Source organism: Labrus bergylta, chromosome 9, assembly GCF_963930695.1.
Source record: "Labrus bergylta chromosome 9, fLabBer1.1, whole genome shotgun sequence".
Taxonomy (NCBI): domain Eukaryota; kingdom Metazoa; phylum Chordata; class Actinopteri; order Labriformes; family Labridae; genus Labrus; species Labrus bergylta.
The window spans coordinates 17,661,101-17,684,609 of record NC_089203.1 but is presented as its reverse complement, the minus strand read 5'-3'; the positions used below and the strand labels follow the sequence as shown (position 1 = coordinate 17,684,609).

The following is a 23,509-nucleotide window of genomic DNA, read 5'->3' as shown; positions in this document are numbered from 1 at the left end:
AGCAGCAGAAATATGTCAATAGAGTATGAGGGCAGAAAAGGAGGTGCGTTATTTAGCGTAAGTGTTTCTGGTAAAAATGGCTCGAATATACAATGTGAGTTAGTGTTTTCTCCTTAATCACTGTTTTTCATTACAACGGTAGGATCATGATAGTAGTCTGCTTTATAGTCCAAACAAAATTATTAAAATATGTTTTACTGTATATCTGTGTATAAGAGTTAAACGACACAAGCTCTGAGCTCATCACTCGGCCGTCCCTGTCGATGCAACTTTGCTGATAAAATAAACAATCCCACTTTTTAACAAAACAATCATCCCAGTCAAGTCTGGGTGAGCGTTTTCATTTTACTGGAGTGCTGAACAATTCTTCGAATTTCGAAACACCTGTCAAAGATGATCCCTGTAGTAAATCCAACCAATCTAAAGAATATGTTGTGATGTCAACCACAACCTCTACAAATCCACTTTGCCTTTATTGCAATGACTTCAGCGCTCCCTGCTGGTTTTCATGGTATCTGCAAGTGCGACACAACACCTGAAATCTTCTGCGCAAAAAGATCAGTGCAAAAGGAAAACAGGGGACATGTCAGTGTGGAAGGAACAAAGATAATCATGAGGTGAATGTAAAAGTGTTTTATATAAAATCAAGACTTTAAACACATTCAGTACTTTTACAACATTAGCAGTTAATGCAACACATTGAGGTAACTATGAAGATTCCATTCTCCTTTTCTGTGAATTAAGACACTTAAATTCACATTTACATTTTAAAATGAACATGTGTCAGACAAGACAACAATTTGGCAAACATAGATTGTAAATCACAAACAGTAGCATACTACTATAGAAACAAGAACAACATTGTTTTTTTAACAATAAAAAAAATGAACTCTGCCTCATTCCAAGCTATATCACAAGAGTCCAGAGGTATTACTACGCCAGGATAATAGTTTGGAAGCCTTAGGCGATCACTTAAAGGTAAAGGACTGCACTACATAGACAAGCCTTTCTTTCTGTCAGGGAAATGTATCCGTTTTGAATATCTGTTATGACAAAGAAATACAATCAGTATCAATAAATAAATGTGTCATTATTAATCCATGGTAAGAATAAAAAAAACTAAGTAAAAGGCATCTACAAAAAATTACTTGGATTGATTAAAAAAAAACAAGGCAGAACTTGGCACACTAAGCTTTAAGACACCCGATTGCTTGATCCTGTCATTACCACTGTTCTACATTGTCCATGTAATCCTCCAGGGTGCTGTTCTCATCCAGATCCCACCAGGCTGGGAAAAGAACGTCAGATTCCTCACCATCACCCCGAGCCTTTCCCCTCTGCCTGTCTTCAGATTCTACAGAGTGTCCGTCGGGATGACGGGGTGGTTCAGTGGGCTTCATCTGCCTCCCTTGCTTTGTCGTGAGCCTTCCACGGAGACGCCTCCTCTCCTGCTGCCGCCTCTCCCTGGCCTGCCTGCGCTCCTGTTGCCTGGCCACCTGGAAACGCTGCAGGAAAAGGTCACGGGCATACTCATACAGCTCCACATCCCACCGGTTCAGTTTGAGGATCCTGTGCTCTGTCTCAGCAGGCACGTCCACACTGGATGCACGCGTGCCATTGACCTGTGTAAAAGGTGTGATGAACTCAAGGTGGAAGGTGCGCTCAAACAAATACTGGGTCTTACGCTGGTACTCAGTCAGGCCAAAGAAGGCCATGCCAAGCAGGTTGCGTTTGGCGCTCTCAAGGAGTAACGCCCACCGCTCTTCCTCATTCATGGCAGAGACATTGTAGCAACCAACTAGGCTCAGATCAGCCAGCATGCGGGTCTGCCGATTGTTGGCCAGGTTGTAAGGGCAGTCCATGAACTCCTGCAGGGAGCACCCTGACCAGTCGTCGCCTGAGTAGCAGCTCGGCAGCTCAGACAGGGTTGGGGAACGTCCATCACACACATGTAAGGAAGCCTTCCATGTAGCACCGCGTTGCACATGGCGCCACTCACTCAGGTACCGTGATACTGGATCTCGTAAGATGGTGATATAATAATAGTTCCTTCTGGAGAGACAAGGAGGACATAAGGTTTGTATTTAGACACAATTAATTCGTCTATTTGAAAAAAAGGACAAGTAAAGCTGAATGAAATTATAATAGTAGTACTCAAGGAAAAAAACACACAACTGAAAAAAGCTTAAAAGATTACAAGTTCGTGTAAGATTTCCATTGAATATGTCTGTCGACCTTAATGTACTACAGAAGAATCTCTTGCGCAACACTGTGAACCTGAAACAACATTTCTACACTCAAGAGTTTATTTCATACTTTGATACTGGTCTTTCACCAACCTGGGGATGTTTTCGGGAACCTCTCTAGAGTCCATGCGTGACGGGACGCAGCTGGTCAGCTCAGTCCAGTCCGCATGGAGCCCGCAGCTCCAGCCGGTGGAGAAACGCGAGAAAAGCCAGGTTTCCTTTTTACCTGGGCGGTAACAGGTGCACTTCTTCTGACCTGCGTGACACTCGCAGGGCCTCTCCAGCTGGATATTACGCACCAGGTGTCGACCAAACGTGGTGCCACCGGTTTTCTGTATGTGCAGAAAAACTATTACGTCGTCTCCCTTGATGTTGAAGTCCACATCGCGGTTCAAGTCCGCTTTGGTGAAGTTGAAGCGAGGAACGAAGCGGACCAGGGCGCCGTCTTCTGCGATGTACGGATCCTTTTGGAGCCCTGCTTGCGTGTGATCGCCCCGGCCTCGGGAACCAGTTGCACCGCTCCCGTCCTTGAACCAGGACATCAGCTGGTGCAGCATCTGGCACTCAGACCCGCTCGGGCACACATACTGGATGGTAATGACGCCGAAGAGCAACACCATGAGCAGGACTATTAAGAGCCTGTGGTGGCTGCTGCCGCTGGACCTTTCATCCATCTTCCCGGGACGGACAGAAAAACATATCTCGTGCAGTCCAGACCCCTAGCCTCGGCTGGGGTACTTTCGGGGACTACTTTTTTTCTTTTTTCTACGACCACCAAAATGAATCGAAAACAAAAACAATGCTAGCCAGCTAACGGGAGCTAGCCAGACTGTCGACTGAGTCTCAGAGAAATCAACGAAAGATATGATAAAAAATGTCGATGTATTGTCGCTAGCATAGCACTCGGGTGTTGTCTAAAATCGTTAAGCAGTTTCTCGGGGAGTCGGAGTTTGAGCTGTAAAGCGATAGTTTTTCTCACGGCAGTAAATCCGTGCATTCCGCAGCCATCGATTCTTGACCTTTCTTCCCAACAGCCACTGCGATTGATGTGGGCGTGGCGATTACGTCACAACGTGTGTTTGTGTATGTGTGTGTGTGAGGACGTCATGTCACTGCAGAGGCGCAGAAACAACGATGTTAACATGCATGATAGTTTGAAGCGTCTTTATACTCTGGCCTTTTCTTCATAACATTCATCATGTAATCGTAATCAGTTGTTTATAATCGGAGTGCGTGTTCTCTCTGTTTCATCGCCGAAATAGCTCAGTTGGGAGAGCGTTAGACTGAAGATCTAAAGGTCCCTGGTTCGATCCCGGGTTTCGGCATTTTGACATTTCGGCATGGCTTGATCTGGTTAGTCTTCAGTAGGGCTACACAAACGGGTTAGATTTTATGATTTGTGTATACATTTAAAAATATATAATATTATTTTAACTTAAGGAATTATAATAGAAAATGCCTTTAAACAGCTGCTCTTGTTTGCCTGGTTCCAGTATTGCCAGCTTGCCCATAAGAACTATATGATGTTTATAACGTGAAGCGTGAACCAAACGGACCAAAATCATGTTCTATACCATTTAGGCTGCCTGTTTTCATTGTTTGTCTGTGAATTGTAAATCAGAAGTGTAATTTTTTTTGAATGAACCCCAAAGAATAAATGCTATTGTAGTTATAATTTCATTATGGAAGCACATTCATCACGTTGCCTTTATTCATGTAGTGTACAGATAATGTAACATGTTTATTAATTCATTTTGTGTTAGAGTTCACAGTGTGTGCTCTGCTCATTTGGTGGATTACAACACACTATTAAAACAGAAGATGTCTTCACACATAGGCTTTTTAAGATTTCATTTTTATACTAAAATAGCAGTAAAGACCAGTTTTCTTTATAGGATGAAAGGGGGAAAGGGACTGGACAGTTGTGTCTGTCCCACAGGCATCCACCTTGGACCCTATGGGAACATTTAAAATAGGCTATATATTCCAAACGCAACGTGAACCTTAGTTCCATCCAGCTTTGTTGTTGTCTGTTGTGCTTCTGTAAATAGTAATGTTTCTCTGTCCTATCCCTTTAACCAGACAAGTAATTGGATGCATGGGGTTCTCTAGAATTTCAGAATATCTGTGTTTGCTATTTGAAACCAGCATGACAAAGGTCAGGCAAATAATTTGTCTTGTAATAGCTAACTTGTAATATGTAACATACTAAGGATTATAACAAGAAAGGAGAACAAGAAAGACAAATAGTAGGTCTATAACTTGATGTTTAAGGTGCACTGTGTAGTTTTGGTAGAGAAATTTGAAAGTTGGAGAAGTGTACAAATTCTGTGGTATATGTCCATAATTCAATAAATCTGTTTTTTAGAGGAAAATGTGGTCCCTCTAACACTGTTTGAAGATAAAATGATAGTTTGAAGTTATGGAGGGGGGCCGCAGCAGTGATACCGTAACTCTCCTGGTAGCTTTTAAGCTCTAAACAGTGTTCCAGGGACCACATTTTTCTTTGAGAGAAGTTTGTGCAGTCAGTTCAGAAAATATAGCACACAATTGTTTCACTTCTCCAACTTCCAAATTTCACCAACAGAACTCCATAGTGCACCTTTAAGAGGTTAACTTTTTATCAAATGCACTGAAAATAAATGCAAATTTGTTTTTATGCTGTAAAAAAAAATCCATATTTGGATAAACTTAGACTAAACTGCACAGTGCTGCAATGCCCGAAATGTCTGCTGATTCACGTCACTGATCAGACTATTCATCAAAGATACCTTGCAGACAATCATTTCTGTCTGCGGCGTGATTAATCAATTAATCAATCCTCTCAAGCAGCACAGGTGTTCATGCATTCAATGATTTTCTCTCATTTCTCATACTGTATGACAGTTTGGTCACAAGCTTCACAATCACAAACCTCTCATCACTATACAACCAGGCCCTGAAAATAATGGACAAAAAACCTGTCCGCTGGCATCACTGTCACATACTGAAAAAACACAATCTACTCAGTCTTGAGAGCTTTATGCACTTATGTTTCCTCAAACTTGTTTTTGAATGTATCAACAATCTGGCCCCTGAACCTCTCTCCAGATGCGTCCAAAGACAGGACGGAAACAGTGTAACGAGAAGCACTGTGAATGGAGACTGTAGCGTACAACATCGTAGATCTACGTTTGGTCAATCAGCCTTCTCCATCAAAGGCTGCAAACTCTGGAACACATTACCACCTGAAATAAAATCTTTTACAAAACAGGTGAAATGCTGGCTCAAAGCAAGCCAGAGCTGTACCCACTTTTAATTAAAACTTTATTTTAAACTGGTTTATAACATTTGTATTGTTGTACATGTATTTTAATGTATCCTCATGTTGTGTTATGGGGTTTTATGTAACTGAATGTTGTACATTTTAATCTGTTTGTTTATACAAAGGCCCAACTGGGCACACGAGTTGGAAATTAGCAATAGCTATATACTCTTTATGCAGCACATCAGTTTCATGCTTTGTATTGAAATTATGTTAAATTGCATTGTCCCAATTAAATAAATAAATAAATTCAAATTCAACTCTACTGCATGAGCTGATAAAAGGAGGCAAGTTGTCTAAAACAACGTCATGTCGCCACGACTACGTCACTGCTGGATGATTTTTCTGGCAGCCAACCAATGATCGTTTATACAAAAAAAAGATGTAACACTTTGATCAAAAAATTACTCGAACACCCAGTTTAACAAAAAGGGGGAGCGTTCCTCTCAGCATGAGAGCTTTCAGCAAATTATTATATAAAAAAAACTGGACTTGTTTTGAAAAATGTGAAGTTCTGGGTTATTTTTGTCTTAAAATTAAATAATATTAAAAAAAAAAACATAGTTGTAATAGCGTAATAGCGTTTTTGGCCCCTATAATTAGTAAGTATCATATTTGAAAAAGTCAGACCATGGCCATGACCACGTTTGCTGGTCTGTCACTGAGTTTGTATCTTCATTGCTTTTTGCTGTCATTATGATCCAGTGTGATTCATTCAAAGAAGATAAACAATTTTTTGTTGTTGTGTGTGGTTCTTGTAAATAGTGGTGGAGTGAGACCTCAGTACTTGCCCCTCCCCTCTCTGTTGACGGCCGGGTCCCCGCCCAGGCATCTTTAAATACCTACGAGCACGGTGAAGCGTTGTACGGTAAATAACGGGGATGCGTTGACGTAGTCCAGTGTTGTTCTTACTTATTCATTTAATTGCATGAATACTTTCACTTTTGGGACTTTGTTCGACTTCTAACATGGAGCTGAACCGGCGGCTGTTGCTGGCCCACTGCACGGTTCACGCCCTGTCCGTCGTTGCGGGCTTGCTGGTGGTCGTGCCCATGGCTCTGAACGGCTCCGCTTTCAAAGGCCGCTGTGCACTATTTTCCACCGGCTACTGGAGGACAGAGACCCAGGCAGAGATGACGGGAGACGTCGCCCACTTGGTGGTACGGCAGTGGGGACCGCCGGCAGCCTGCCAGTTCTCCACATTTGTCGGTATTTTCACGGTGCTGTACGGTGCAGCGCAGGGCTGGAGATGTCTCTTCTATCTGCACGGACGACATGACGAGTGAGTCCACTGGCACATCACCACTGACCCAATTCTCTGGTTAACTCTACAAGGGCAGCACAAGTAGAGAGACTTGATATCATGTACTGTGGTGACATGCAATGAAGGTATTTAAGTATTACAATTTAGAGGCAGCCTACTTTACTTGTTTATTTACTTTGTATGACAATTTACTTCTACTCCTGTACGGTGTTAATGACAAATATTTAATTACTTAATTGCATAATATATTGAAACGTTTGTTACTCTGAAGATTTAAATTCATTCATTGTCTTTTTCTAGTTATAACATTTAGCAAAGTTACAGTGGCAAGTAAAAGCTACTACTGTATGATCATTATAAGATAGGACACATAATGTAATTTAAGAAGTCCCTTGTATACCTGCTGAATAGTTATGATGTCATATACAGAATCTGAAATTTGCCATTTAACTTCTTTTGGCACTTTAAGCATATCTGGTTGAGTAACATTTCTGTCCTTTTTAACTGAAGTAAAAGCTGTCACTTTTTTTGATGTGCTGTGCTTCTGCAGTAGTAGTAGTAGTGCAAAAAGCAGATTTTTGAGTATATTTTTAGAGGCTGTAAATATATTTATACACTGTAACACACAGCATGTGTTGTTGAGTAAATGCCCATGCTCCTAATGAATTAACATCCATATTCATGCAGAAACAAACCTTGAATAAGCCCATACTAGAAGTAATGTAAATGCGTATTGACACCTACAAACAGATTCTCTGACTGAACAATAACTGGCTTTTCTTCATCACAGAGTTAGTCATTATTGGAGCCCAATTGATTCATATTTTTCTTTAAGGAAATGTTTTCAATTGCCTTGTTTTAACTCACCAACAGCCCTAATCTCTGAAATATTCAGTTCACTTTGTCAAGGAAACAGCAAATCCTCACAGTTGAGAGGCAGGAAGCAGAGAATTGTTGCATTTTGGTGTGAAAAAAATGCCAAAAATATTCTTAAGTAATTTAACATGATACATTTTACAATGATCAAATGATAGATTAACAGACTTTCAGCTCTCCTAGCTGTGATTACTCTCACGGCCAATGTATTTCTTGAGCCGTATGTGATGTCTGATGTGTTTCATGTGTGTTTCTGCCCAGCACCCTGTTCTCATCCTTCCTGACGGTTCTGCTGAGCGTGTGTGTGCTGTTCCTATCTGGAGGGGCCAGTGTTATCTTGTCCCTGGGCCTGGTTTCCTGGTGTGACACAGTGACCGATGACAACACGCGGCCTTTCAGGTACTCGTTGTCTGACTGTTGTTGTCACATTTCTGTTAGAGCTGGGTATTGTACACAGCCTCACAATTCAATTTGATTTCAATTCTTTGGGTCACGATTCAATATCTATTAGATATCGATCCAAATGTTTCATTATAGATTTAATAATACGCTTAGATAACAGAAATAACCAGATAACTAATCACAGTACCTTCTGTTACTTGTTGAATAATTGATCTCAGGATTTCCCTGAATTGGGGAAAAAAATAATTGCAATGCATTTTGATGAATCGATATTTTTAACCAGCCCTAATTTCTATAATGTCATGATATTCATCTGTATGTATCCCAACTGCAGTGCTACATCTTTACAACATGTGATCAAGTGTTGATGATGCATTTATAAAGCAGATGTGCCATTCTGTAAGTGTGGTTTCTCATTACATGTTTGTTTGTGTTCAGCTGTGCAGAGTCCCAGTCTTTTCCACTTTACCTGGATGTGGACACCTCCTCTTTCTACATGGAGCTCAATCTGGCACAGGTAAAACAATTAGGGCTTTCACACTTGCAGAAAACTCTTGATATTTCCAGGAACAGCTGAATGTGTGAATGCAAACAGCCACATTTTTCACTCGGGACTTCACCTGGATTTTCTCCTGCCAGCCTCCGATTATTTTCTCAGCAGCAAGTCTGAGTTAGCTGATATGAGAACGTGGCAGGATATTCTCAGGAGAATTCACCTCAAGCCAAAGTAATTAAATACAGTAACGTTATTTTAAGTGTGCAACAGACTTATGAATTATTTTTCGTGCGAAGTGTTGGACTTTGAAGTTTTTACTGAAAGTTATTGATCAGTCAAATTCACTGGTTATGAAATCATTACTCTTACCTCGAGGGATGGGACATGCAGAGTCAGTTGAACTTTAAGTGTTTTTTTTGTTGTTGTTTTAAATTTACAGTTGGCCTTAATGCCTTCATTCAGAGAGGACAGCAGATAGTCGGAAATTAGGGAGGAACAGTAGGGAATCACATGTGGGAGAAGAGACACAGGTCAAACTCAAACCCAGGCCTTTCACTTTTAGGATCACAGCCTCTGTGCGTGTGAACTAACTGCTTGACCACCGGTGCCCTGTTTCAGTGACTAGCAGCTTGATTTTTTTGAAACCAACAGATGGTGGTAGAATATTACATTTGTGTTTATATATCTAAACAGAGTTTACACACACAGCAGCAGTTATTATTTAAAATTGAAGTGAACATAGCTCTTGAGTTGATTGATGTTTCTGTAAGCTTAATAAATTCCCACCCCTTATCCTCAGGTGTCTCTGTGGTGTGTGACCGCGCTGTGGCTGACTCAGTCCATCCTGGCTTTCCTGAGGCTCTACCACTCTCACAGCCAGCACATAAGCAGACCATGTCGTCCCCGAGAGAAGGAGATGCTGCTGGGACACAGTCCCTCTGACAGCCGTTCCCCCTCACCTCCACAGTCTGCATCATCATCCATCCTCCTGGTCTGATATGTGATATGAAAGTGAAAGAAGACCATATTCTTAAAGCTGCACTCTAAAGCTCTCACTACTGCATGTACATTATGGATATGTTTTTGTTAAGATATAATTTATCATCTTACATAATAACGCCTGACAGATACACTCTAGAAGTAACAAGAAATGTCAGTGAATCCCAAAGATGCAGCGTGCCAAATTTAATGAAAAACATTTTTTCCCCGTTTTCTAGAAATATCAGCATGTATATATTTTAATCAGAACTTTGAATACTGAAGTCCATTATCTGTCAGCGTAATGATGTTTCAGCAGGGCCTATGTTTCTTACCTTACATAACACTGCTGTCCATCACCTCAAACAAAAACAACAGTGTGTACCTCTTCATGTATGTATTATATTTACATTACATTTCAGTCCGACATCTAAACAAAAAAAAAAGTATTTTTTAAATTCCTCTCAGACCCTTTATCTGCTTTATGTAAAACTGATTTATTTACTGAACTTGTTACTCAGATTTTGATCCAGAAAAAGTAAGCAGTAATAATGTGGATTTAGTACAAGTGACTGGATGGTAAAATTAATTTGGGAAATCCGCCATCAGTGATTGTAAAATGATGTATCTGGTTTCTTTAGTTGAACTGCACACAAATAGGCTCCTTATGATTTTTCTTTTCTTCTGCGTGCCCCCAATATGGAAAAACTGGTTTTCCTGATAATTTTCTTCCATTCAGTTGAAACATCATTAGTCATAGCCTAGATTTTTATATACTTTATTGTAATTGTATCTCTTAACTATTACAACATTATAGTTACTAAGTATTTGAAGGACATAACTTAAAAATAGCAGGGACAAAAAGGGACTAAACAAGGAAATGAAAAAGAGAACACGTCAGAATAACTGAAGCACATGTATTCAGTGACCTAATATTCAAAGTGTCATTCAAAACCAACCAGAAGGTGAATTATCAACTGTGTTTTTTAATATATGCATGGTTGTTTACATTTCTGTAGGAGAGTGATATTATTCACCTGACCTCATTGTGGAGAATACATTTCTGTTGACCGTTCTGAGTGTAATATTCAGATGTAGCACTGAAGCTTTAAATGTGAAGCATGTGGTGGAAGTGAGACTGAACTACCATATAAAACAGGCTCACTGTGTGAGCATGACTTTATACTCTGTTATGTAGCAGAAAGAATCCCTGTTGACCCTCTCACTTCTTGTGACGACTGTTGTTATGATTCTGTTTGTGTGGAGACAACCATGACAGGGCAGTAATGAAGCAGGACAAATTCTCTCCATTGATACTTGATGATAAAAGTAAAGGAGGTAAACTTTCACAAATCTGTGAACATTTGCATATGGAGAGATATTTCTGCAGAGCCCAAAAGTGTCAGTGAAAAGGAAAGAAGTTGCTTTTGTGGTTACACTTTTTTCTTTTATCTTTTATGCTGGTTGTAATGAGACACAAACAGTGGAGCAAAATATCTGAAGTAAAGAGAGATAAGACAGAAATTCTACTGAAAAATAAATGTAAAATATGAAATCTGACTGTTCATTGTCATGTTTTTACTTTTTGAACCTAACTCTGTTTGACATTATTTAACATTCATGTGTTTATTGTTTTTTTTTTTTGGGGGGGGGGGGGATTTTTCTGTTCTTTTAAATAAAAGATTTCCTATTGTGGAAAGTCTCACTTCACCTTACATGCATACTAAAAATTACAATCATCCGCATAAATAAATAAATTATATTTCGACTAGATAGGCTATGCCACAATTTTGTTGTGCCAAAAACATTAAAACACAACATTGATACATCCTTTATAACTATTGTAACTACTGAGTAAATACATAAAGTTGGATTTCTCACTTGGAAGTAACAATACTGGTATGAACAGCAGAGGAAATCTGTAGTAGTGTGGAAAATCACACATTTTTGGGATCATCCTGTTTGACTCCAGGTGTAGTAACGTTTCTAATCCTGTGATGGCAGTATGGAGTATTCGTGGGTCTCCAGTCTGCCAAACATTAAAACGAGGAAGTAGAGAAGAGCCAATCACAAAGCAGGGCACCATGTTGAATCGTTGTTTTGATCTGGGTGTTTTTTTTTTTTGACTGTTACTTTGGGTTCATTTGTTAAAAAAAAGAAAAAAGACTTGCCTCCAATAAGCCGACAACAGATTTATACTCAGGAAAACAATGAAGCTTACGGACATTAAAAGGTTAAAAGTTGCCGAGTTGCGCTCCAGACTTAAAGAACTTAATTTGGACTGCATGGGGCTAAAGGCTGAGCTGGTGGGTCGGCTGTGGTCGGCACTGGAAGCAGGTCAAAGTGGGAAAGACGCCGAAGAAAACCCAAAAGTACAAAATGATAACTTTACTGCACCTTTTACAGAGACGGTTCACGCGTCACCGACCCCGACAGAAACCGAGGTTAGTGCACCTGAAGGGGTCAGAAAGTACACGGACTCTGCCACGCAAACAGAGACTGATGCTGGGAGACCAACACCACAACAAGGCTCCGAGGTTATCTCAGAGTGTTTACCAGAGAGCCAAGACGAAGAAGGAGAGGCGGACGACCGAGGAGACGACCGAGGAGATAAGCGAGGAGACGACCGAGGAGATGACCGAGGAGACGACCGAGGAGATGAGCGGGGAGCTCAGTCACCAGAGGAGGGGAGGAGAGGAAGAGCTTTCTACGAGTTCAAAGAGGAGATACGATACAAAAGGTAGCAAATGTTGGCCTGACAGCTGATAGAGCATGAGAGAAACTAACTTAAAGTCGGCCAACACAAAAGATAAAGATAAACTTTGTTGATCCCCCATGGGGGAAATGTTTGTGTTACAACAGCTCTAGAAAACAGGAAGCAGGAATATAATTATTAAAAATACCAAGAAGTAAAAAATCAAACATATTCACATCAGTTAAATAAAGGGTGAAAAAAATACAATAATAGAATTAAAACTGCAAGCGGTGATGAAGGGCCCTCGCACCCCTCTGCATGTCGGGGTGTGTTGCATCCCATTTGTGTAAAAGTCGTACTATGGTATGCTGAGATAGGCAGCGTAATGAAGATCACAGAAAATTTTGACGTAGAGGTTAAAGTTGACTATTGTGATGTCTTATGTGTTCAGAGGCCAACCCTGATCATACCTGTGAAATTTGAAGTAGATCAGACAAAGTGTATAGGATGTAGTACTTACTCCTTGCAGTAGGAGGCGCTATGGTTAAAGTTGACTATTGTTATGTCTATGTGTTCAGAGGCCATCCCTGATCATACCTGTGTAAATGTAGGCAGATCAGACAAAGTTTATGAGAGTTACAACCACTTCCCGTTTGACGGCGAATGACGCGTCCGTATGGCGACAGCGTTGGACGTAGGTGTCTGAGCTTTAAAGTGTTGTATGGCCAAGGTGTTTGAATGGTCCCCACTAATTCTGAGAGGGGAAATGAGCTACTGTGTTGCAATGGTTAGTGCTAATTGAGAAGCAGTAACTTCCTGTTGTCAACAGGTGGCGCTGTGACTTATCCAAAAATTGTCAATCATGGATGTGTTCAGGGCGGGTCCCGTATCATGCATGAGAAATTGTAATATGATTGAACTCTGCATAGCTGAGATATAAGCGTTTACTTTTTTGGCAAGTTGCCAAAACGCACAAAAAAGTTTTAGCGCACGCCACGCCCACACGGCCACGCCCTTTGACGAAATAACGTGCAGAGCGCAACAAGATATGCTGAGCCTGTCTAGAACGCACTGACACTGAGTTTGCGGCGATTGGATAAGCGACCTCGGGCAAGATCCTTCAGATAGGAAGGCTGAAATCTGCGATTTTGGGCCATTTTTGTGAAATTCAACTTGAATTCGTGGACTTCCTGTCGGGTTTTTAGAAACGCCGCAAGAGGATTTTTAGTCCGTCCCGAGAAGCTTAACATGCGTACTAGGGGTGCAGAAAATTTCTCTAATCGATTACTCTTCCCATTGTTAAAGCGAGTACTCGAGTAATCGTTTTGTAGTTCTTTTTTTTTTTTTGGTGATTCTTTTCCCCCACGGGAGAAAAGAATCCCCAACTATGACGCGATGCCGACTGTATCTATTGATTAATTTGACTCTTCGGGATTTTAATAATTGTTAGTAAGAGGCCTTTGTATTAACATTCAAATATGACATTTCTTACTTCAACAGACAGCAAACCTCAAATTAAAATTCACACAGACGTGTTATGACCATTTTAACACTTTATTATAGTAACAGACATCAATTTGCACTCATCGCACGTTGAAGCTGTTTTGACAGCAACATTCTGTTAACAAAGACTACAGTCTGCAGTGTAGAACACACTTTACTCTGGTAAGTGAAGTTACAATAGAACAGGTGAACAACTTAAGTGTCTGTCTGTTTCATCTTTCTCCTCTGTGCGTAATGACACACTCGCTCAATCTCGCTCGTCCGTCCGCTATGAGCTATTTCTCCCTATAAGGTTGTTCCATTTTGTAGTTATCTAAAGAATAATCATCTAAAATTCCAAAATATAGAAAAAACATCTAGTTATGCTGCTCTGTCCTGGATGATCAAACGTCTTTGGTTTGGCGAGGGTAAAGCGGTAATCGCAAAGTGAAAGTCCTTCTTTTTCTGTGGACTTTTTTGAAAACAGTTTTACAAGCATCATGTGTCCCTCTCTCCTGTCAACCAGAGCCAAGTCACCACAACCTCCAGTTGACAGAGACCAGGCAAAGGAGGAAGATGAAAATAAAGTCAGTCTAGGTAAGTCTGTGCAACACTTACCATCCCTCTTGGGCAAAGAAACATAAATAGAACTTTAGAGGGATTTGAACCATGGTTTCTTGAACAAAAATGTCATACAATCATTTCAGAGAGAGATTAAAGCTTGACTTTTGTCGTTGTTTGCTCAGATATGGGTCACCTCCACTTTGAGGCGAGTCCTGATGGTTCATGCGGCCAGCCTCGCTTCTGGGAACGATTCCCTTTGCTGTGGTCCGGCTGCAGGCTCACACATGGGGTTCTGCAAGGCAGGGTGGGCTTTGAGGTGAGACTGGAGAGAAAGTTGTTGACTACTGAGCTGGAAAAACATGCAGGCATGGACCTGTACGGCCTGAGAGTTGGTTGGTCGTTGGCTAACGGCTCTCTGCTTCTGGGTAAATAAGACGAATCGTTTTTTGACTCATTCACCTTTTCATAGAGATGTTTATTCTTAGTAAGCTTCATTGCTTCTATGTCTGTCTGGCTCTCTACATGTCTTACACCAGGTGAAGATGAAGCGTCTTTCGCTTATGACGGGCGCGGTAAAAAAGTTTCAGGTGGGAAGGAGGAAGACTTTGGAGAACAATTCTCAGAGGGAGATATCATTGGTTGTTACGCTGTGAGTGACTTTTTCTTGTTTTCCTTTTTCTTTTTTACAGAAAATTCTCTGTCTAATTTATCAGTTACATGTGGTCTAGTTTTCAATTTGGCATCATTTCTTATTTCTGTGTGTTTGACAGTTATTTTCCACAGATGGTGCTGTTGAGCTCTCCTTCCATAAGAACGGTCGATCCCTGGGTGTAGCCTTTTGCCTGGGTGTCTCAGTGCTGTTGGGGGGTGCTCTGTTCCCTCACATCCTCTGTAAGAGCTGTTCATTCAGACTCAACCTTGACCCCACAGCTCCTCCCTGGTACCCCGGCCCTCCTGGGTTTACACCACTGGTGGCTCTTTCTGCTGAGCATAGAGTGCGTGCTACGTTGGCTCCTACTGTCAGGGCACAGTGTGAGGTGAGACTCAGTAGATAAGCTTTTAGCTGGATGGGAAAAAAACCCCACCATGTATACTGAGGAGCTCATTCAAAATTGGTGCCTGATCTCATGTTTATCCATCCAGTAGTTGCTGAGGCATTCCCCTTACTCTGTAAAACCAGCATGACAACTTTGAATCTTACGCTCCCTTCCCTCAGGTGTTGCTAATGGTGGGTCTTCCTGGCTCAGGGAAGAGTTGCTGGGCTCGGTCTCACATGAAGCATCATCCAAAGAAGTACTCACTTCTGGGCACAGAGGAGCTGCTGGCTTGTATGATTGTCAGTCAAACTTCTAGTCTCGCGCTCATGTTTTATATTCACATTCAGACAGGATGTTCGGTGTCTGACCTACTGGTCCAACAGTGTTCCATTATGTGTGTGTTTGTGTGTAGAGCGGTGGACAGAAGGACAGCAAGCTGCAGCAGGCCTCTCAGTGTCTCACTGAATTGATCAAGATGGCCGCTCAGACTCCTGGCAACTACATCCTCGACCAGGTAGAACTTTACTCTAAATACGTCAAAGTGTAGCTCCTTTTTTTTTTTTTTTAAAGGTTTGGTATGCTTGAAGTGAACTACTATGGGTATAGTTGAAAAGTGTTCTATCTTGGAAAGGAGTGAGATTTAATAAACCCTAAAAAATAGGTATGACGATGCACATTTTTGGACAGCCTCTCTCTGAAGGTGTTGTTATTGTTGCAGTCGGCTATTCATACAAATACTGGCCGAAAATTTGAGCTTTGGAGATCAGTTCAAATTCTGTTTAGTTCTACAAGAAGAAAAACTAGCATTGCTGAATGATATGATCAGGTATTGGATTGTCATGTATAGAACGTTTCAACAATGATCGGATACAGCCCCCCTTTCAACTTCTATGTTAATGTCAGCCTATAATTTTCTATCTATTCATTATCTTTGTTTCCAGTGCAACATCCTCTTCTCTGCGCGCCGTCACAAGCTGCAGCTGTTCGCAGGCTTCAGGCGCAGAGTGCTGGTGGTCTTTCCCTCAGCAGAAGAGTGGAGAAGACGGCTGTGCCAGCAGCAAACGAGTGACGGGGAGCAGATACCAGACACCTCTCTGCTCAAACTGCAAGGTAGTGATTCAATACAGGAGACCCCCCCATGGTCGTTTAGGATGACAAAGTGAGGTGGAATAAACCAATGTTGGCAGCTTTTATAATAAGTTAATCTATTGTATTAAAAAAAAAAAGACTTTAAACATAATTCTCTCGTTGGGAGTTGTTTAATCCCACTCCTTTGATGGCCAACAAGATACAAATGTTGTAAACAAATACAACAATGGAAATGTGATGAAAAAATATTCTGCAGAAAGGTGAAGGAAAACAAACATACTGCAAACATATTTCCTTTTGTTTTTGCAGCACATTTCTGATGTCCAATTTTCAGACTTTTGTACGTCTTTCTGAATTTGCTGGTTTTACTTGAAGTTAAGTGTTTGGGTCATAGCAGCACATTCGCCTTTACGACAACTGTAACCTCCCCTGACAAACACATTTTTTTGTTTCACTGCATGGTTTCATTTATATTCAATTTGAACTGCTGAAAAACTGAATACAGATTGTGTGTGTTTGAAAACATTCCTTCTTTCCTCCAGCGAGCTGCAGTCTTCCAGAGCAGCACAGTGAGCTGGTGGACGAGCTGCTGTATGTGGAGCTGCCTCAGGACCAGGCGCAGACACTCCTGCAGAAATATAAAGAGGAAGCACACAGACTGCTGCCCCCTATCACCAAACAAGAGAAGAAGAAACCCCGACTTCACAAGAGAAGACCCTATCCTCCCAGTCCTCCACCCTCACACAGGATCCAGTGGACTGGACATTATGGTGAGTGGAAGGAATGAATGACTTTTGATGATTTTTTCATTGAAATTATCATTTAAGATGTTTGTTGATTTACTTTTTTTTTTTTCTTCATAGGGTTGAACAACATGAACATGCAGCTTTGGAGGCAGCAGCCAACATATGTGAGTACTCTCTCAGCTCATGTTCTGTTATGTATGATCTTCAAAAAGAAAATACAATCAAAAGAGTCTCACTAATGTTATATTACACTTTAAGAGCCATGTGAAGAAAAATAATAAATACAAATACACCGGGATGTATATTTTCAGATCCATTCTTCTAACTATTTTAATCAAAGATATAATATTTACAACCATTTATTTTCTACTTATACATCAGGTCGATATGACAGTGTGTAAGGGGCATTTGAAAGTACTATGACTATTTCAGATAAGATTGCCATCATTTACAAAATCAACCCCAATATATTCATACGAAACTCAGGAATGATATTTTAAGGTTTTAATTCAACAATATTTCATTGTTATTTGGTTTCATTTCCTTCTCAGTGGAATGTAGGGCATGTGAATCAGAGCTTCTACTACTGAGACTTTGGCTATGAAGGCTACTGATGAAGAAACCTGGAGCGAGAAGATACAGCTGCACTGTTTGTTTTTACAGTAGAAAAACATTTCATCAACATGTAATGTTACAAAGAGATAATCAGTCTTTTTTTTTTTTTTTTTATTAAATAATGTTTACAATTTAAAATAAAGTCACTTTTGGAATTGTATTTAAAATATGCTCACACATTTCCTGTACAGAGTGTAAATGGTATAAATAGTATTTCCAGTTTTGGTCAGTGTGCTATTTAGCAAAGACTAATGAATACCTGAACTTGACTCATATGTTTCTGTCTGAGTTTGTTCATTTCAACGGGATTTTTCCCCTCATGCGTTGTGTCCTCTCATTCCTCCCTCTTCGTCTGGCCTCACCATCTGATAAAGCAGCACGGCTCCTTTAGCAGAAGGACACAGCTCGGACCACAGCGGGCTGCGTCTGTCCAGCTGCAACACATCCTGTACATTTCAGAGTCCATTAAATGTATGTTCCTTTTTTTTTTTTTTCAACAACTTGTCTCTACACAAGTATGAGTTTAAGGATAGGTAACTGACCTTTCTGCTGAGGAAGACGATATCTGTGGACTCATTGGCCTCCGCGCCTCCTTTCCAGTACAACTCTCTGACTTCTTCTGATGTCAATGAGCAACTATGAACACACAGACATGAACCAACTAAGCATCAAGACAAACTGCCAGTGGTGGAGGTTGAGCTCAGTTGATAGAGCAGGCACGCTCTGTAGAGAGACTACAGACTTTGTTGTACTGGTCGCAGGTTCAACTACTGGTCCTGATGCTTATTGATGTGACTGTTAGCCTGAGGCAGGTCTGGTACCAAAACGTTGCCAACAGTTGTTTGTTTACAAATTAGACTGTGCGGGAGTTTACTAAGGTAATTAGTGCTGGTCATCCCCCACTCTCTCTCTCCTCTTATTTCCTGTCTATCTTTAGCCGTCCTTTCAAAAGGCGCACAAAGACAAACTTCCATCAAACATTATGCATTCTTTATTTCACATCGACATTTCTGCTGTCTGGCTCTATCAGATCTTTTTGTATTAGTCTTTCTAAACTTTGTATATAAAATACACAATGACACTTAAAGTAATCATCCCATGCCGTGATTTAAACATTTAAATCAGCATATTCTTCATTAGAGACATCATGTTGCAGAAAGGCACAGGACTACAGCCCATATTTATTGGATATATTTGGCTAGTTGTACTGAAACTTTATTTAAAGATTTAGAGGTGCTTTCCATATAATGGATCAGTAATTAAATAAACATTTGCTCAACAGTTCATTTTTGAAATATAAAATCTAGCTTACTGTTGTTTTGGTGTGACCTATCCCTGCTTTACTATTTGTACAGATAAACGGTGTAACATAAAAAGAGAAGGAAACAATTTGCAGCTCTTGATCCTGGTGACCTGTGAATCATTTTACAATCCATTCAATCTTTATATCTTGATTTTGTTTGTGCCACTGATCCAATTTTGTGTGTTATTTAGCCATTTCACACAAGTTTAGTAACAAACAGGTGGATGAATGATAAGCGGCTCCATTTGCAGCACAAAGACAAGAAACAAAGAAACAAATACCCAGAGGCCCTAATACTGTTACTCTGAAGAAAATATTGTAGTAAAGAATACCTGACATAGAACTCAGCACTTGGTCTGCCTGCGCTGATGTGATTCAGGGCGACGCCCATCAGGACCGGTTCTCCGAGGACCCTCAGAGGAATGTTTACCTGCAGACCCACAGAGGGAAGACAACATGAAGAGCGGGAGAGGTTCAGCATGACACACTTCAATTAGTAATCTGAAAAGTTATTTTAACTGATTTCAGCAGTGTCTCTGTTCTTCATCTTTGATCAAACACTAGTCATGTTGAGAGAAGTTTCAGATATATTTTTCTGGCTTATTAATCTAACAAAGAATAATCATAACTTTCCCCCAGGATTTACTGCATTAAGTTATTAAAATGCTTCACGAGTTTTGTTGAAAGATGTTACAAAAAACAACATAATTCTACATATACTACACAATTGAAATGTTGTTTTTTCTTTTATTAATCTATTCATGACTTTTTTCACCTTCTTTACTTGTTCTATCTATATTTCTATTGCGTGTTTGTGTTGAAATATATATATATATATATTTCCTACTTCAACATTGTGTTTAAGAGCTATTATAACGACCAAATTCTATAAAAAGTTTTTGTTTTTTATTCTTAATGTAATATTTGCACATCTGTGATTTAAACGCAGTTGATGAGAAACTAGGAGTTGACAGTGGACCTCTGAGACAGAGACAAACCTCGTCTCTGATCTCAGCGCAGACGGATGAGTAGAGCTCTGAGACGACCGCCCTCGGCTGCATCATGTCCACACTGATCTGCTCCTCCTGCACTGCCCGGCCCAGACGCTCAAACACCGCCTGAGGAGGGAAGCGGTAATGTATCGTTACACGTCAAGATGTCGGTACAAACACTTCACTGGGAAAGTGAGCAGAAAGGCAATAACAAGGAAGTGGATCAAATCAGAGTCACCTCACAAAATGAAAAGATAGAAATAATATATATTACATCATTGATAGGTTGTCATTCTTACATTTGAATCCCCCCTCAACCTTTGTAGGACCTAAGGCTGAAGTGTTCCATGTTCATACAGAAGAAACTTTTAAATGGAGGTCAGGTGCAATGAAAATTCTATTTCTTTATTGTCATTATAAATGTGATTGCAGTGATACTGCTACCATTTCATATGTTGAAAAAGATAAATGTCAGGATTGAGTTTTTCTTGAATAAAAATGAATGAAAACAACACTAGTAGATTGATGAAATGGGTGTCACTTCATTCCTCCTCCTCACCTTTGGCTCTGGGTGTCCTCCGGGGATGTCCAGGAGCCCCCCTGCCTCCGCCACCCTCTGACTCCTCCTGATCAGCACCACCTGTCTGTCACTTGTACACAGGACTCCGCCAACGCCCAGAGGCTGAGCCAGCAGCGCCAGGGGATCACTGAACTCCGCCTCTCCCAGCTTACGCAGTTCTGCCTCTCGACAGGACCAGTTTGTTCCCAGGTAGTCCTTGTAGCACGTCAGGCCCAGTCTCAGAGTGAGGAGTGGCCCGGACTCGGACTCTTCTGTGATCTGTGAAACGCTCTCATCAGACGAGGCTTGTGTTGATAGAGCGGCTGCCTGGTTGGTTTCAGCCTGAGTCACACTTCTGTTTCTTTTCTCCAAATTGTTCTGCGCAACATCAAACAGACAATCTCTGCTACACAAGATCTCCTTTTCTCTTTGTTGTCTGCTGTGTTTTAATTCCCCCTCCTGATCAAGTGAGCAGCCTGACTCCGGGATGTGGGGTGAATCAGCGCAGTGTGTGTGTTTAGGAGACATGGAGAACGATGAGTTACACATAGCAGATGCTATGCAGAAAGAGTGCAGTCTGAATTTGGACCCATTGAACAGCCACGGCTCCTTGGACACTCGCTCTGACCAAACCTCCTCTATTTGACACTCCAGTGTCGGATCTGTCCGCCTGTTAAATCTGTGGAAGCAAAACAAACTTGTCACGTCATGATGGTTATAAAGACAGTAAGAGAAATCATGTTTTTTCTCAAGGTTCTTTTTTTACATTCATTGGAGAGTTCCTTTTTTTGTTGACAAATCCCACAAAAAGGAAATCTCCAGACACATTCTGTGATCTCAATGTGCTGTATCTTTCTGTAGACAAACAGCATACTGGTACTATATGTCTGTCCAAATCAGTATTTCACCTGTTTGAGCCATGTGCATTACTGACGTGATCAGATACCTGTTTCCTCTTCTTACCTGTCTGACAGCTCCACCTGTACCTGTGACTCCAGTAGCCCCCTCCAGGCTGCACAGTGCAGCAGCACAGACACCTCAGAGTCCATCACCTGATACTGACTGTGGCTTATAACGGAGGCTTCATCGATCTCCTCACCATGAAGAACAGATGCTGCCATGAAGACAAATACACAAATGAATATGTTATGAACTCAACCAAAAATGGCACATCACTTGTTTACGTTTTTATTCATCATTCAATTAATTCCTCTTATTATTTCTATTTCCATCTTTAAATGTAATTATATATATTTTTGATTCATCTCACTTTTTAATGTATTTTTTCGCAGTCCTAAATAAACCTTTTTTTTAAATATTATTTATGACAACCTTATTGTTGCTTGTATTTTTTTTTTCCCTGCAGTTACTAATTTATGTTGAAAGTTTCTTTTACACATCAACTTTTTTGTATTTTCTTAATGGGGACTTATGGTCACATTGTCGAGCTTCTGTTATTCTCACGTCTAAAAAGCCCAAACAAAGAGTACTTTTAATTATAAGGGGGGGAAAATACACTTTTAAAGAGCTCACTCTAAAAAAAAAAAATGCAGGAAACTATTGTGTTTAGGTGAACGGAGTATTCAGTATGAACACTCCTCATATCCAAACACCAAGAACACACACACACATTCACAGATGAATGGAGGAAAGAGCAATTCATCGTGATGGTTCGTTGATGATGAGTCAGCAGGTCGCTCCCTCTAGATACAAAACTATTCAGTCACAGTAATAACAGGCTGTCAGGAATCAAACAGGTTCTTTGATTTCTGCAGACACATAAAGACATAATGAAGTCTTTGAGCGGGTTTGAGTGCTTTCAGTCGTTGAAACTGTTGAAAATGATATACAATCTTTGTTAAAGAAATATCTGATTCTGGGAAGTACTTACACAAAGCAAATATAAATGACGTCTGTTCTGATTGTGTGCACAAAGGGACTTGTAAAAGCCTTAAGAGGCCATGTTCCTATCACACAGGTGTTTTCACATGAGTAGGTCCCTTGTTTGCAGGAGTAAAAATAGTCTTAAATTAATTTACCCTTCAGGCAGACCTCACAAATTAACACTAGCCAATAAAAAAGTAGAGGTTATATCAAACAGTATTCAAATCAACACTGATGTACAAGCTGACTTTGTTAACAGGCACATCTGTGTATGCAGTTGTTTCAAAGTGTTTAGGTAGTAGGAAGGAAAACTTCTGCTTCCGTTTTTTTATTTGTGTTACATTTCTCCTGGAGAATGTGTTTATGGTGTTTCTACATATGGCTTAGTAGCTTTGTTGGCCTACTGTTTATGTTTCCTTAGAAATGTTTTTTATCAAGAAATCACACCGGATGAATAACTTGCTCTTGGAGCCAAATGAACAATAATCTAATGATTACACCCCCTCCTCGTCTTCCAGCTAATATACCGCCTATAAAACATGTTATTATGCTATAAGAAATATGCTGCAAGTTATTTGAGTTCATCTTAATGTTGTAAACTATTAAAACCATAAACAGCCAGGTGACTAGTTGACAATTCAATGGACGACAAAGTTCACCCTGCAGCTGAGCATACTGAAGGACCACGTAAGAATAAGACCATACACGTCTGATATAATATCAGTTCAAATCAAAGCCGTCTGTATTTAATGAGTCGCCTACTTCAACCTCAAAGAGTAAAAATTCAAATTAAAGTTAAGTTAAATTTGTAGGAATTTCACCTTACCTTACAGGGTAGAAGCATTGATAGAGGAAGAGGCAAGAAGTGAAGATTAGAGTTTCTTCCTCTCGGTTAACCCAATGTAAATAGTTCTCATTATCACCACCCAGTGACAAAGGCTCCAAACTGCAGGTTTCTACTCTAGACTCTAAATATT

The 23,509-nt window shown here is 40.4% G+C and overlaps 4 protein-coding genes and 1 non-coding gene across 7 annotated transcripts; 3 read left to right on the top strand and 2 right to left on the bottom strand.

Moving 5' to 3' along the window:
• Positions 1 to 618: 618 nt before the first annotated feature.
• On the bottom strand, positions 619 to 3,282 carry hs6st2 (heparan sulfate 6-O-sulfotransferase 2). The gene is made up of 2 exons (XM_020635725.3): positions 2,340 to 3,282; positions 619 to 2,052 (listed from the first exon to the last, which is right to left on the bottom strand). The coding sequence occupies exons 1-2, from the start codon at positions 2,918 to 2,920 to the stop codon at positions 1,224 to 1,226; spliced, it is 1,410 nt and encodes a 469-aa protein (XP_020491381.1). The 5' UTR covers positions 2,921 to 3,282; the 3' UTR covers positions 619 to 1,223.
• A 216-nt stretch (positions 3,283 to 3,498) lies between these two features.
• trnaf-gaa (transfer RNA phenylalanine (anticodon GAA)) lies at positions 3,499 to 3,571 on the top strand. The gene has a single exon. It is a non-coding gene; the product is annotated as a tRNA-Phe (tRNA).
• Positions 3,572 to 6,351: 2,780 nt separating this feature from the next.
• On the top strand, positions 6,352 to 11,126 carry zgc:153018 (Transmembrane protein 179-like). The gene is made up of 4 exons (XM_020635806.2): positions 6,352 to 6,832; positions 7,952 to 8,089; positions 8,531 to 8,609; positions 9,388 to 11,126. Exons 1-4 carry the CDS (start codon positions 6,519 to 6,521, stop codon positions 9,583 to 9,585), a joined length of 729 nt encoding a protein of 242 aa, XP_020491462.2. The 5' UTR covers positions 6,352 to 6,518; the 3' UTR covers positions 9,586 to 11,126.
• Positions 11,127 to 11,643: 517 nt separating this feature from the next.
• Positions 11,644 to 17,903, top strand: si:ch211-107m4.1 (heterogeneous nuclear ribonucleoprotein U-like protein 2). Its single transcript, XM_020635707.3, has 11 exons — positions 11,644 to 12,306; positions 14,270 to 14,340; positions 14,490 to 14,732; positions 14,844 to 14,956; positions 15,078 to 15,344; positions 15,524 to 15,643; positions 15,757 to 15,858; positions 16,286 to 16,454; positions 16,976 to 17,203; positions 17,297 to 17,343; positions 17,731 to 17,903. The coding sequence occupies exons 1-11, from the start codon at positions 11,777 to 11,779 to the stop codon at positions 17,767 to 17,769; spliced, it is 1,929 nt and encodes a 642-aa protein (XP_020491363.2). The 5' UTR covers positions 11,644 to 11,776; the 3' UTR covers positions 17,770 to 17,903.
• Positions 17,480 to 23,507, bottom strand: nudt22 (nudix (nucleoside diphosphate linked moiety X)-type motif 22). Of its 3 annotated transcripts, none has more exons than XM_020635708.3 (7): positions 23,359 to 23,507; positions 21,612 to 21,762; positions 20,649 to 21,327; positions 20,096 to 20,215; positions 19,430 to 19,527; positions 18,337 to 18,430; positions 17,480 to 18,240 (listed from the first exon to the last, which is right to left on the bottom strand). In XM_020635708.3, exons 2-7 carry the CDS (start codon positions 21,695 to 21,697, stop codon positions 18,112 to 18,114), a joined length of 1,206 nt encoding a protein of 401 aa, XP_020491364.2. In that variant the 5' UTR covers positions 21,698 to 21,762; positions 23,359 to 23,507; the 3' UTR covers positions 17,480 to 18,111. The 3 variants fall into 3 exon arrangements, with proteins under 3 accessions (XP_020491364.2, XP_065814974.1, XP_065814973.1); XM_065958902.1 differs by having other exon boundaries at positions 17,480 to 18,228; positions 23,364 to 23,405; XM_065958901.1 differs by having other exon boundaries at positions 23,364 to 23,400.
• Between the last annotated feature and the right edge of the window lie 2 nt (positions 23,508 to 23,509).

Bases quoted from the DNA above. Each gene is read 5' to 3' on its own strand.
- hs6st2 (XM_020635725.3), bottom strand. From the start codon at position 2,920: ATGGATGAAAGGTCCAGCGGCAGCAGCCACCACAGGCTCTTAATAGTC. The intron at 2,053-2,339 runs GTTGGTGAAAGA...TTGTCTCTCCAG, and splicing joins GTTCCCGAAAACATCCCCAG to AAGGAACTATTATTATATCA.
- nudt22 (XM_065958901.1), bottom strand. The intron at 21,328-21,611 runs GTAAGAAGAGGA...TTGCTTCCACAG, and splicing joins CAGGTGGAGCTGTCAGACAG to ATTTAACAGGCGGACAGATC. The intron at 18,431-19,429 runs GTATTCTTTACT...GTGTGTTCATAG, and splicing joins AGTGCTGAGTTCTATGTCAG to TTGCTCATTGACATCAGAAG.
- zgc:153018 (XM_020635806.2), top strand. From the start codon at position 6,519: ATGGAGCTGAACCGGCGGCTGTTGCTGGCCCACTGCACGGTTCACGCC. The intron at 8,090-8,530 runs GTACTCGTTGTC...GTTTGTGTTCAG, and splicing joins GACAACACGCGGCCTTTCAG to CTGTGCAGAGTCCCAGTCTT. The intron at 8,610-9,387 runs GTAAAACAATTA...CCTTATCCTCAG, and splicing joins TGGAGCTCAATCTGGCACAG to GTGTCTCTGTGGTGTGTGAC.
- si:ch211-107m4.1 (XM_020635707.3), top strand. From the start codon at position 11,777: ATGAAGCTTACGGACATTAAAAGGTTAAAAGTTGCCGAGTTGCGCTCC. The intron at 14,733-14,843 runs GTAAATAAGACG...GTCTTACACCAG, and splicing joins TAACGGCTCTCTGCTTCTGG to GTGAAGATGAAGCGTCTTTC. The intron at 15,644-15,756 runs GTCAGTCAAACT...GTTTGTGTGTAG, and splicing joins AGCTGCTGGCTTGTATGATT to AGCGGTGGACAGAAGGACAG.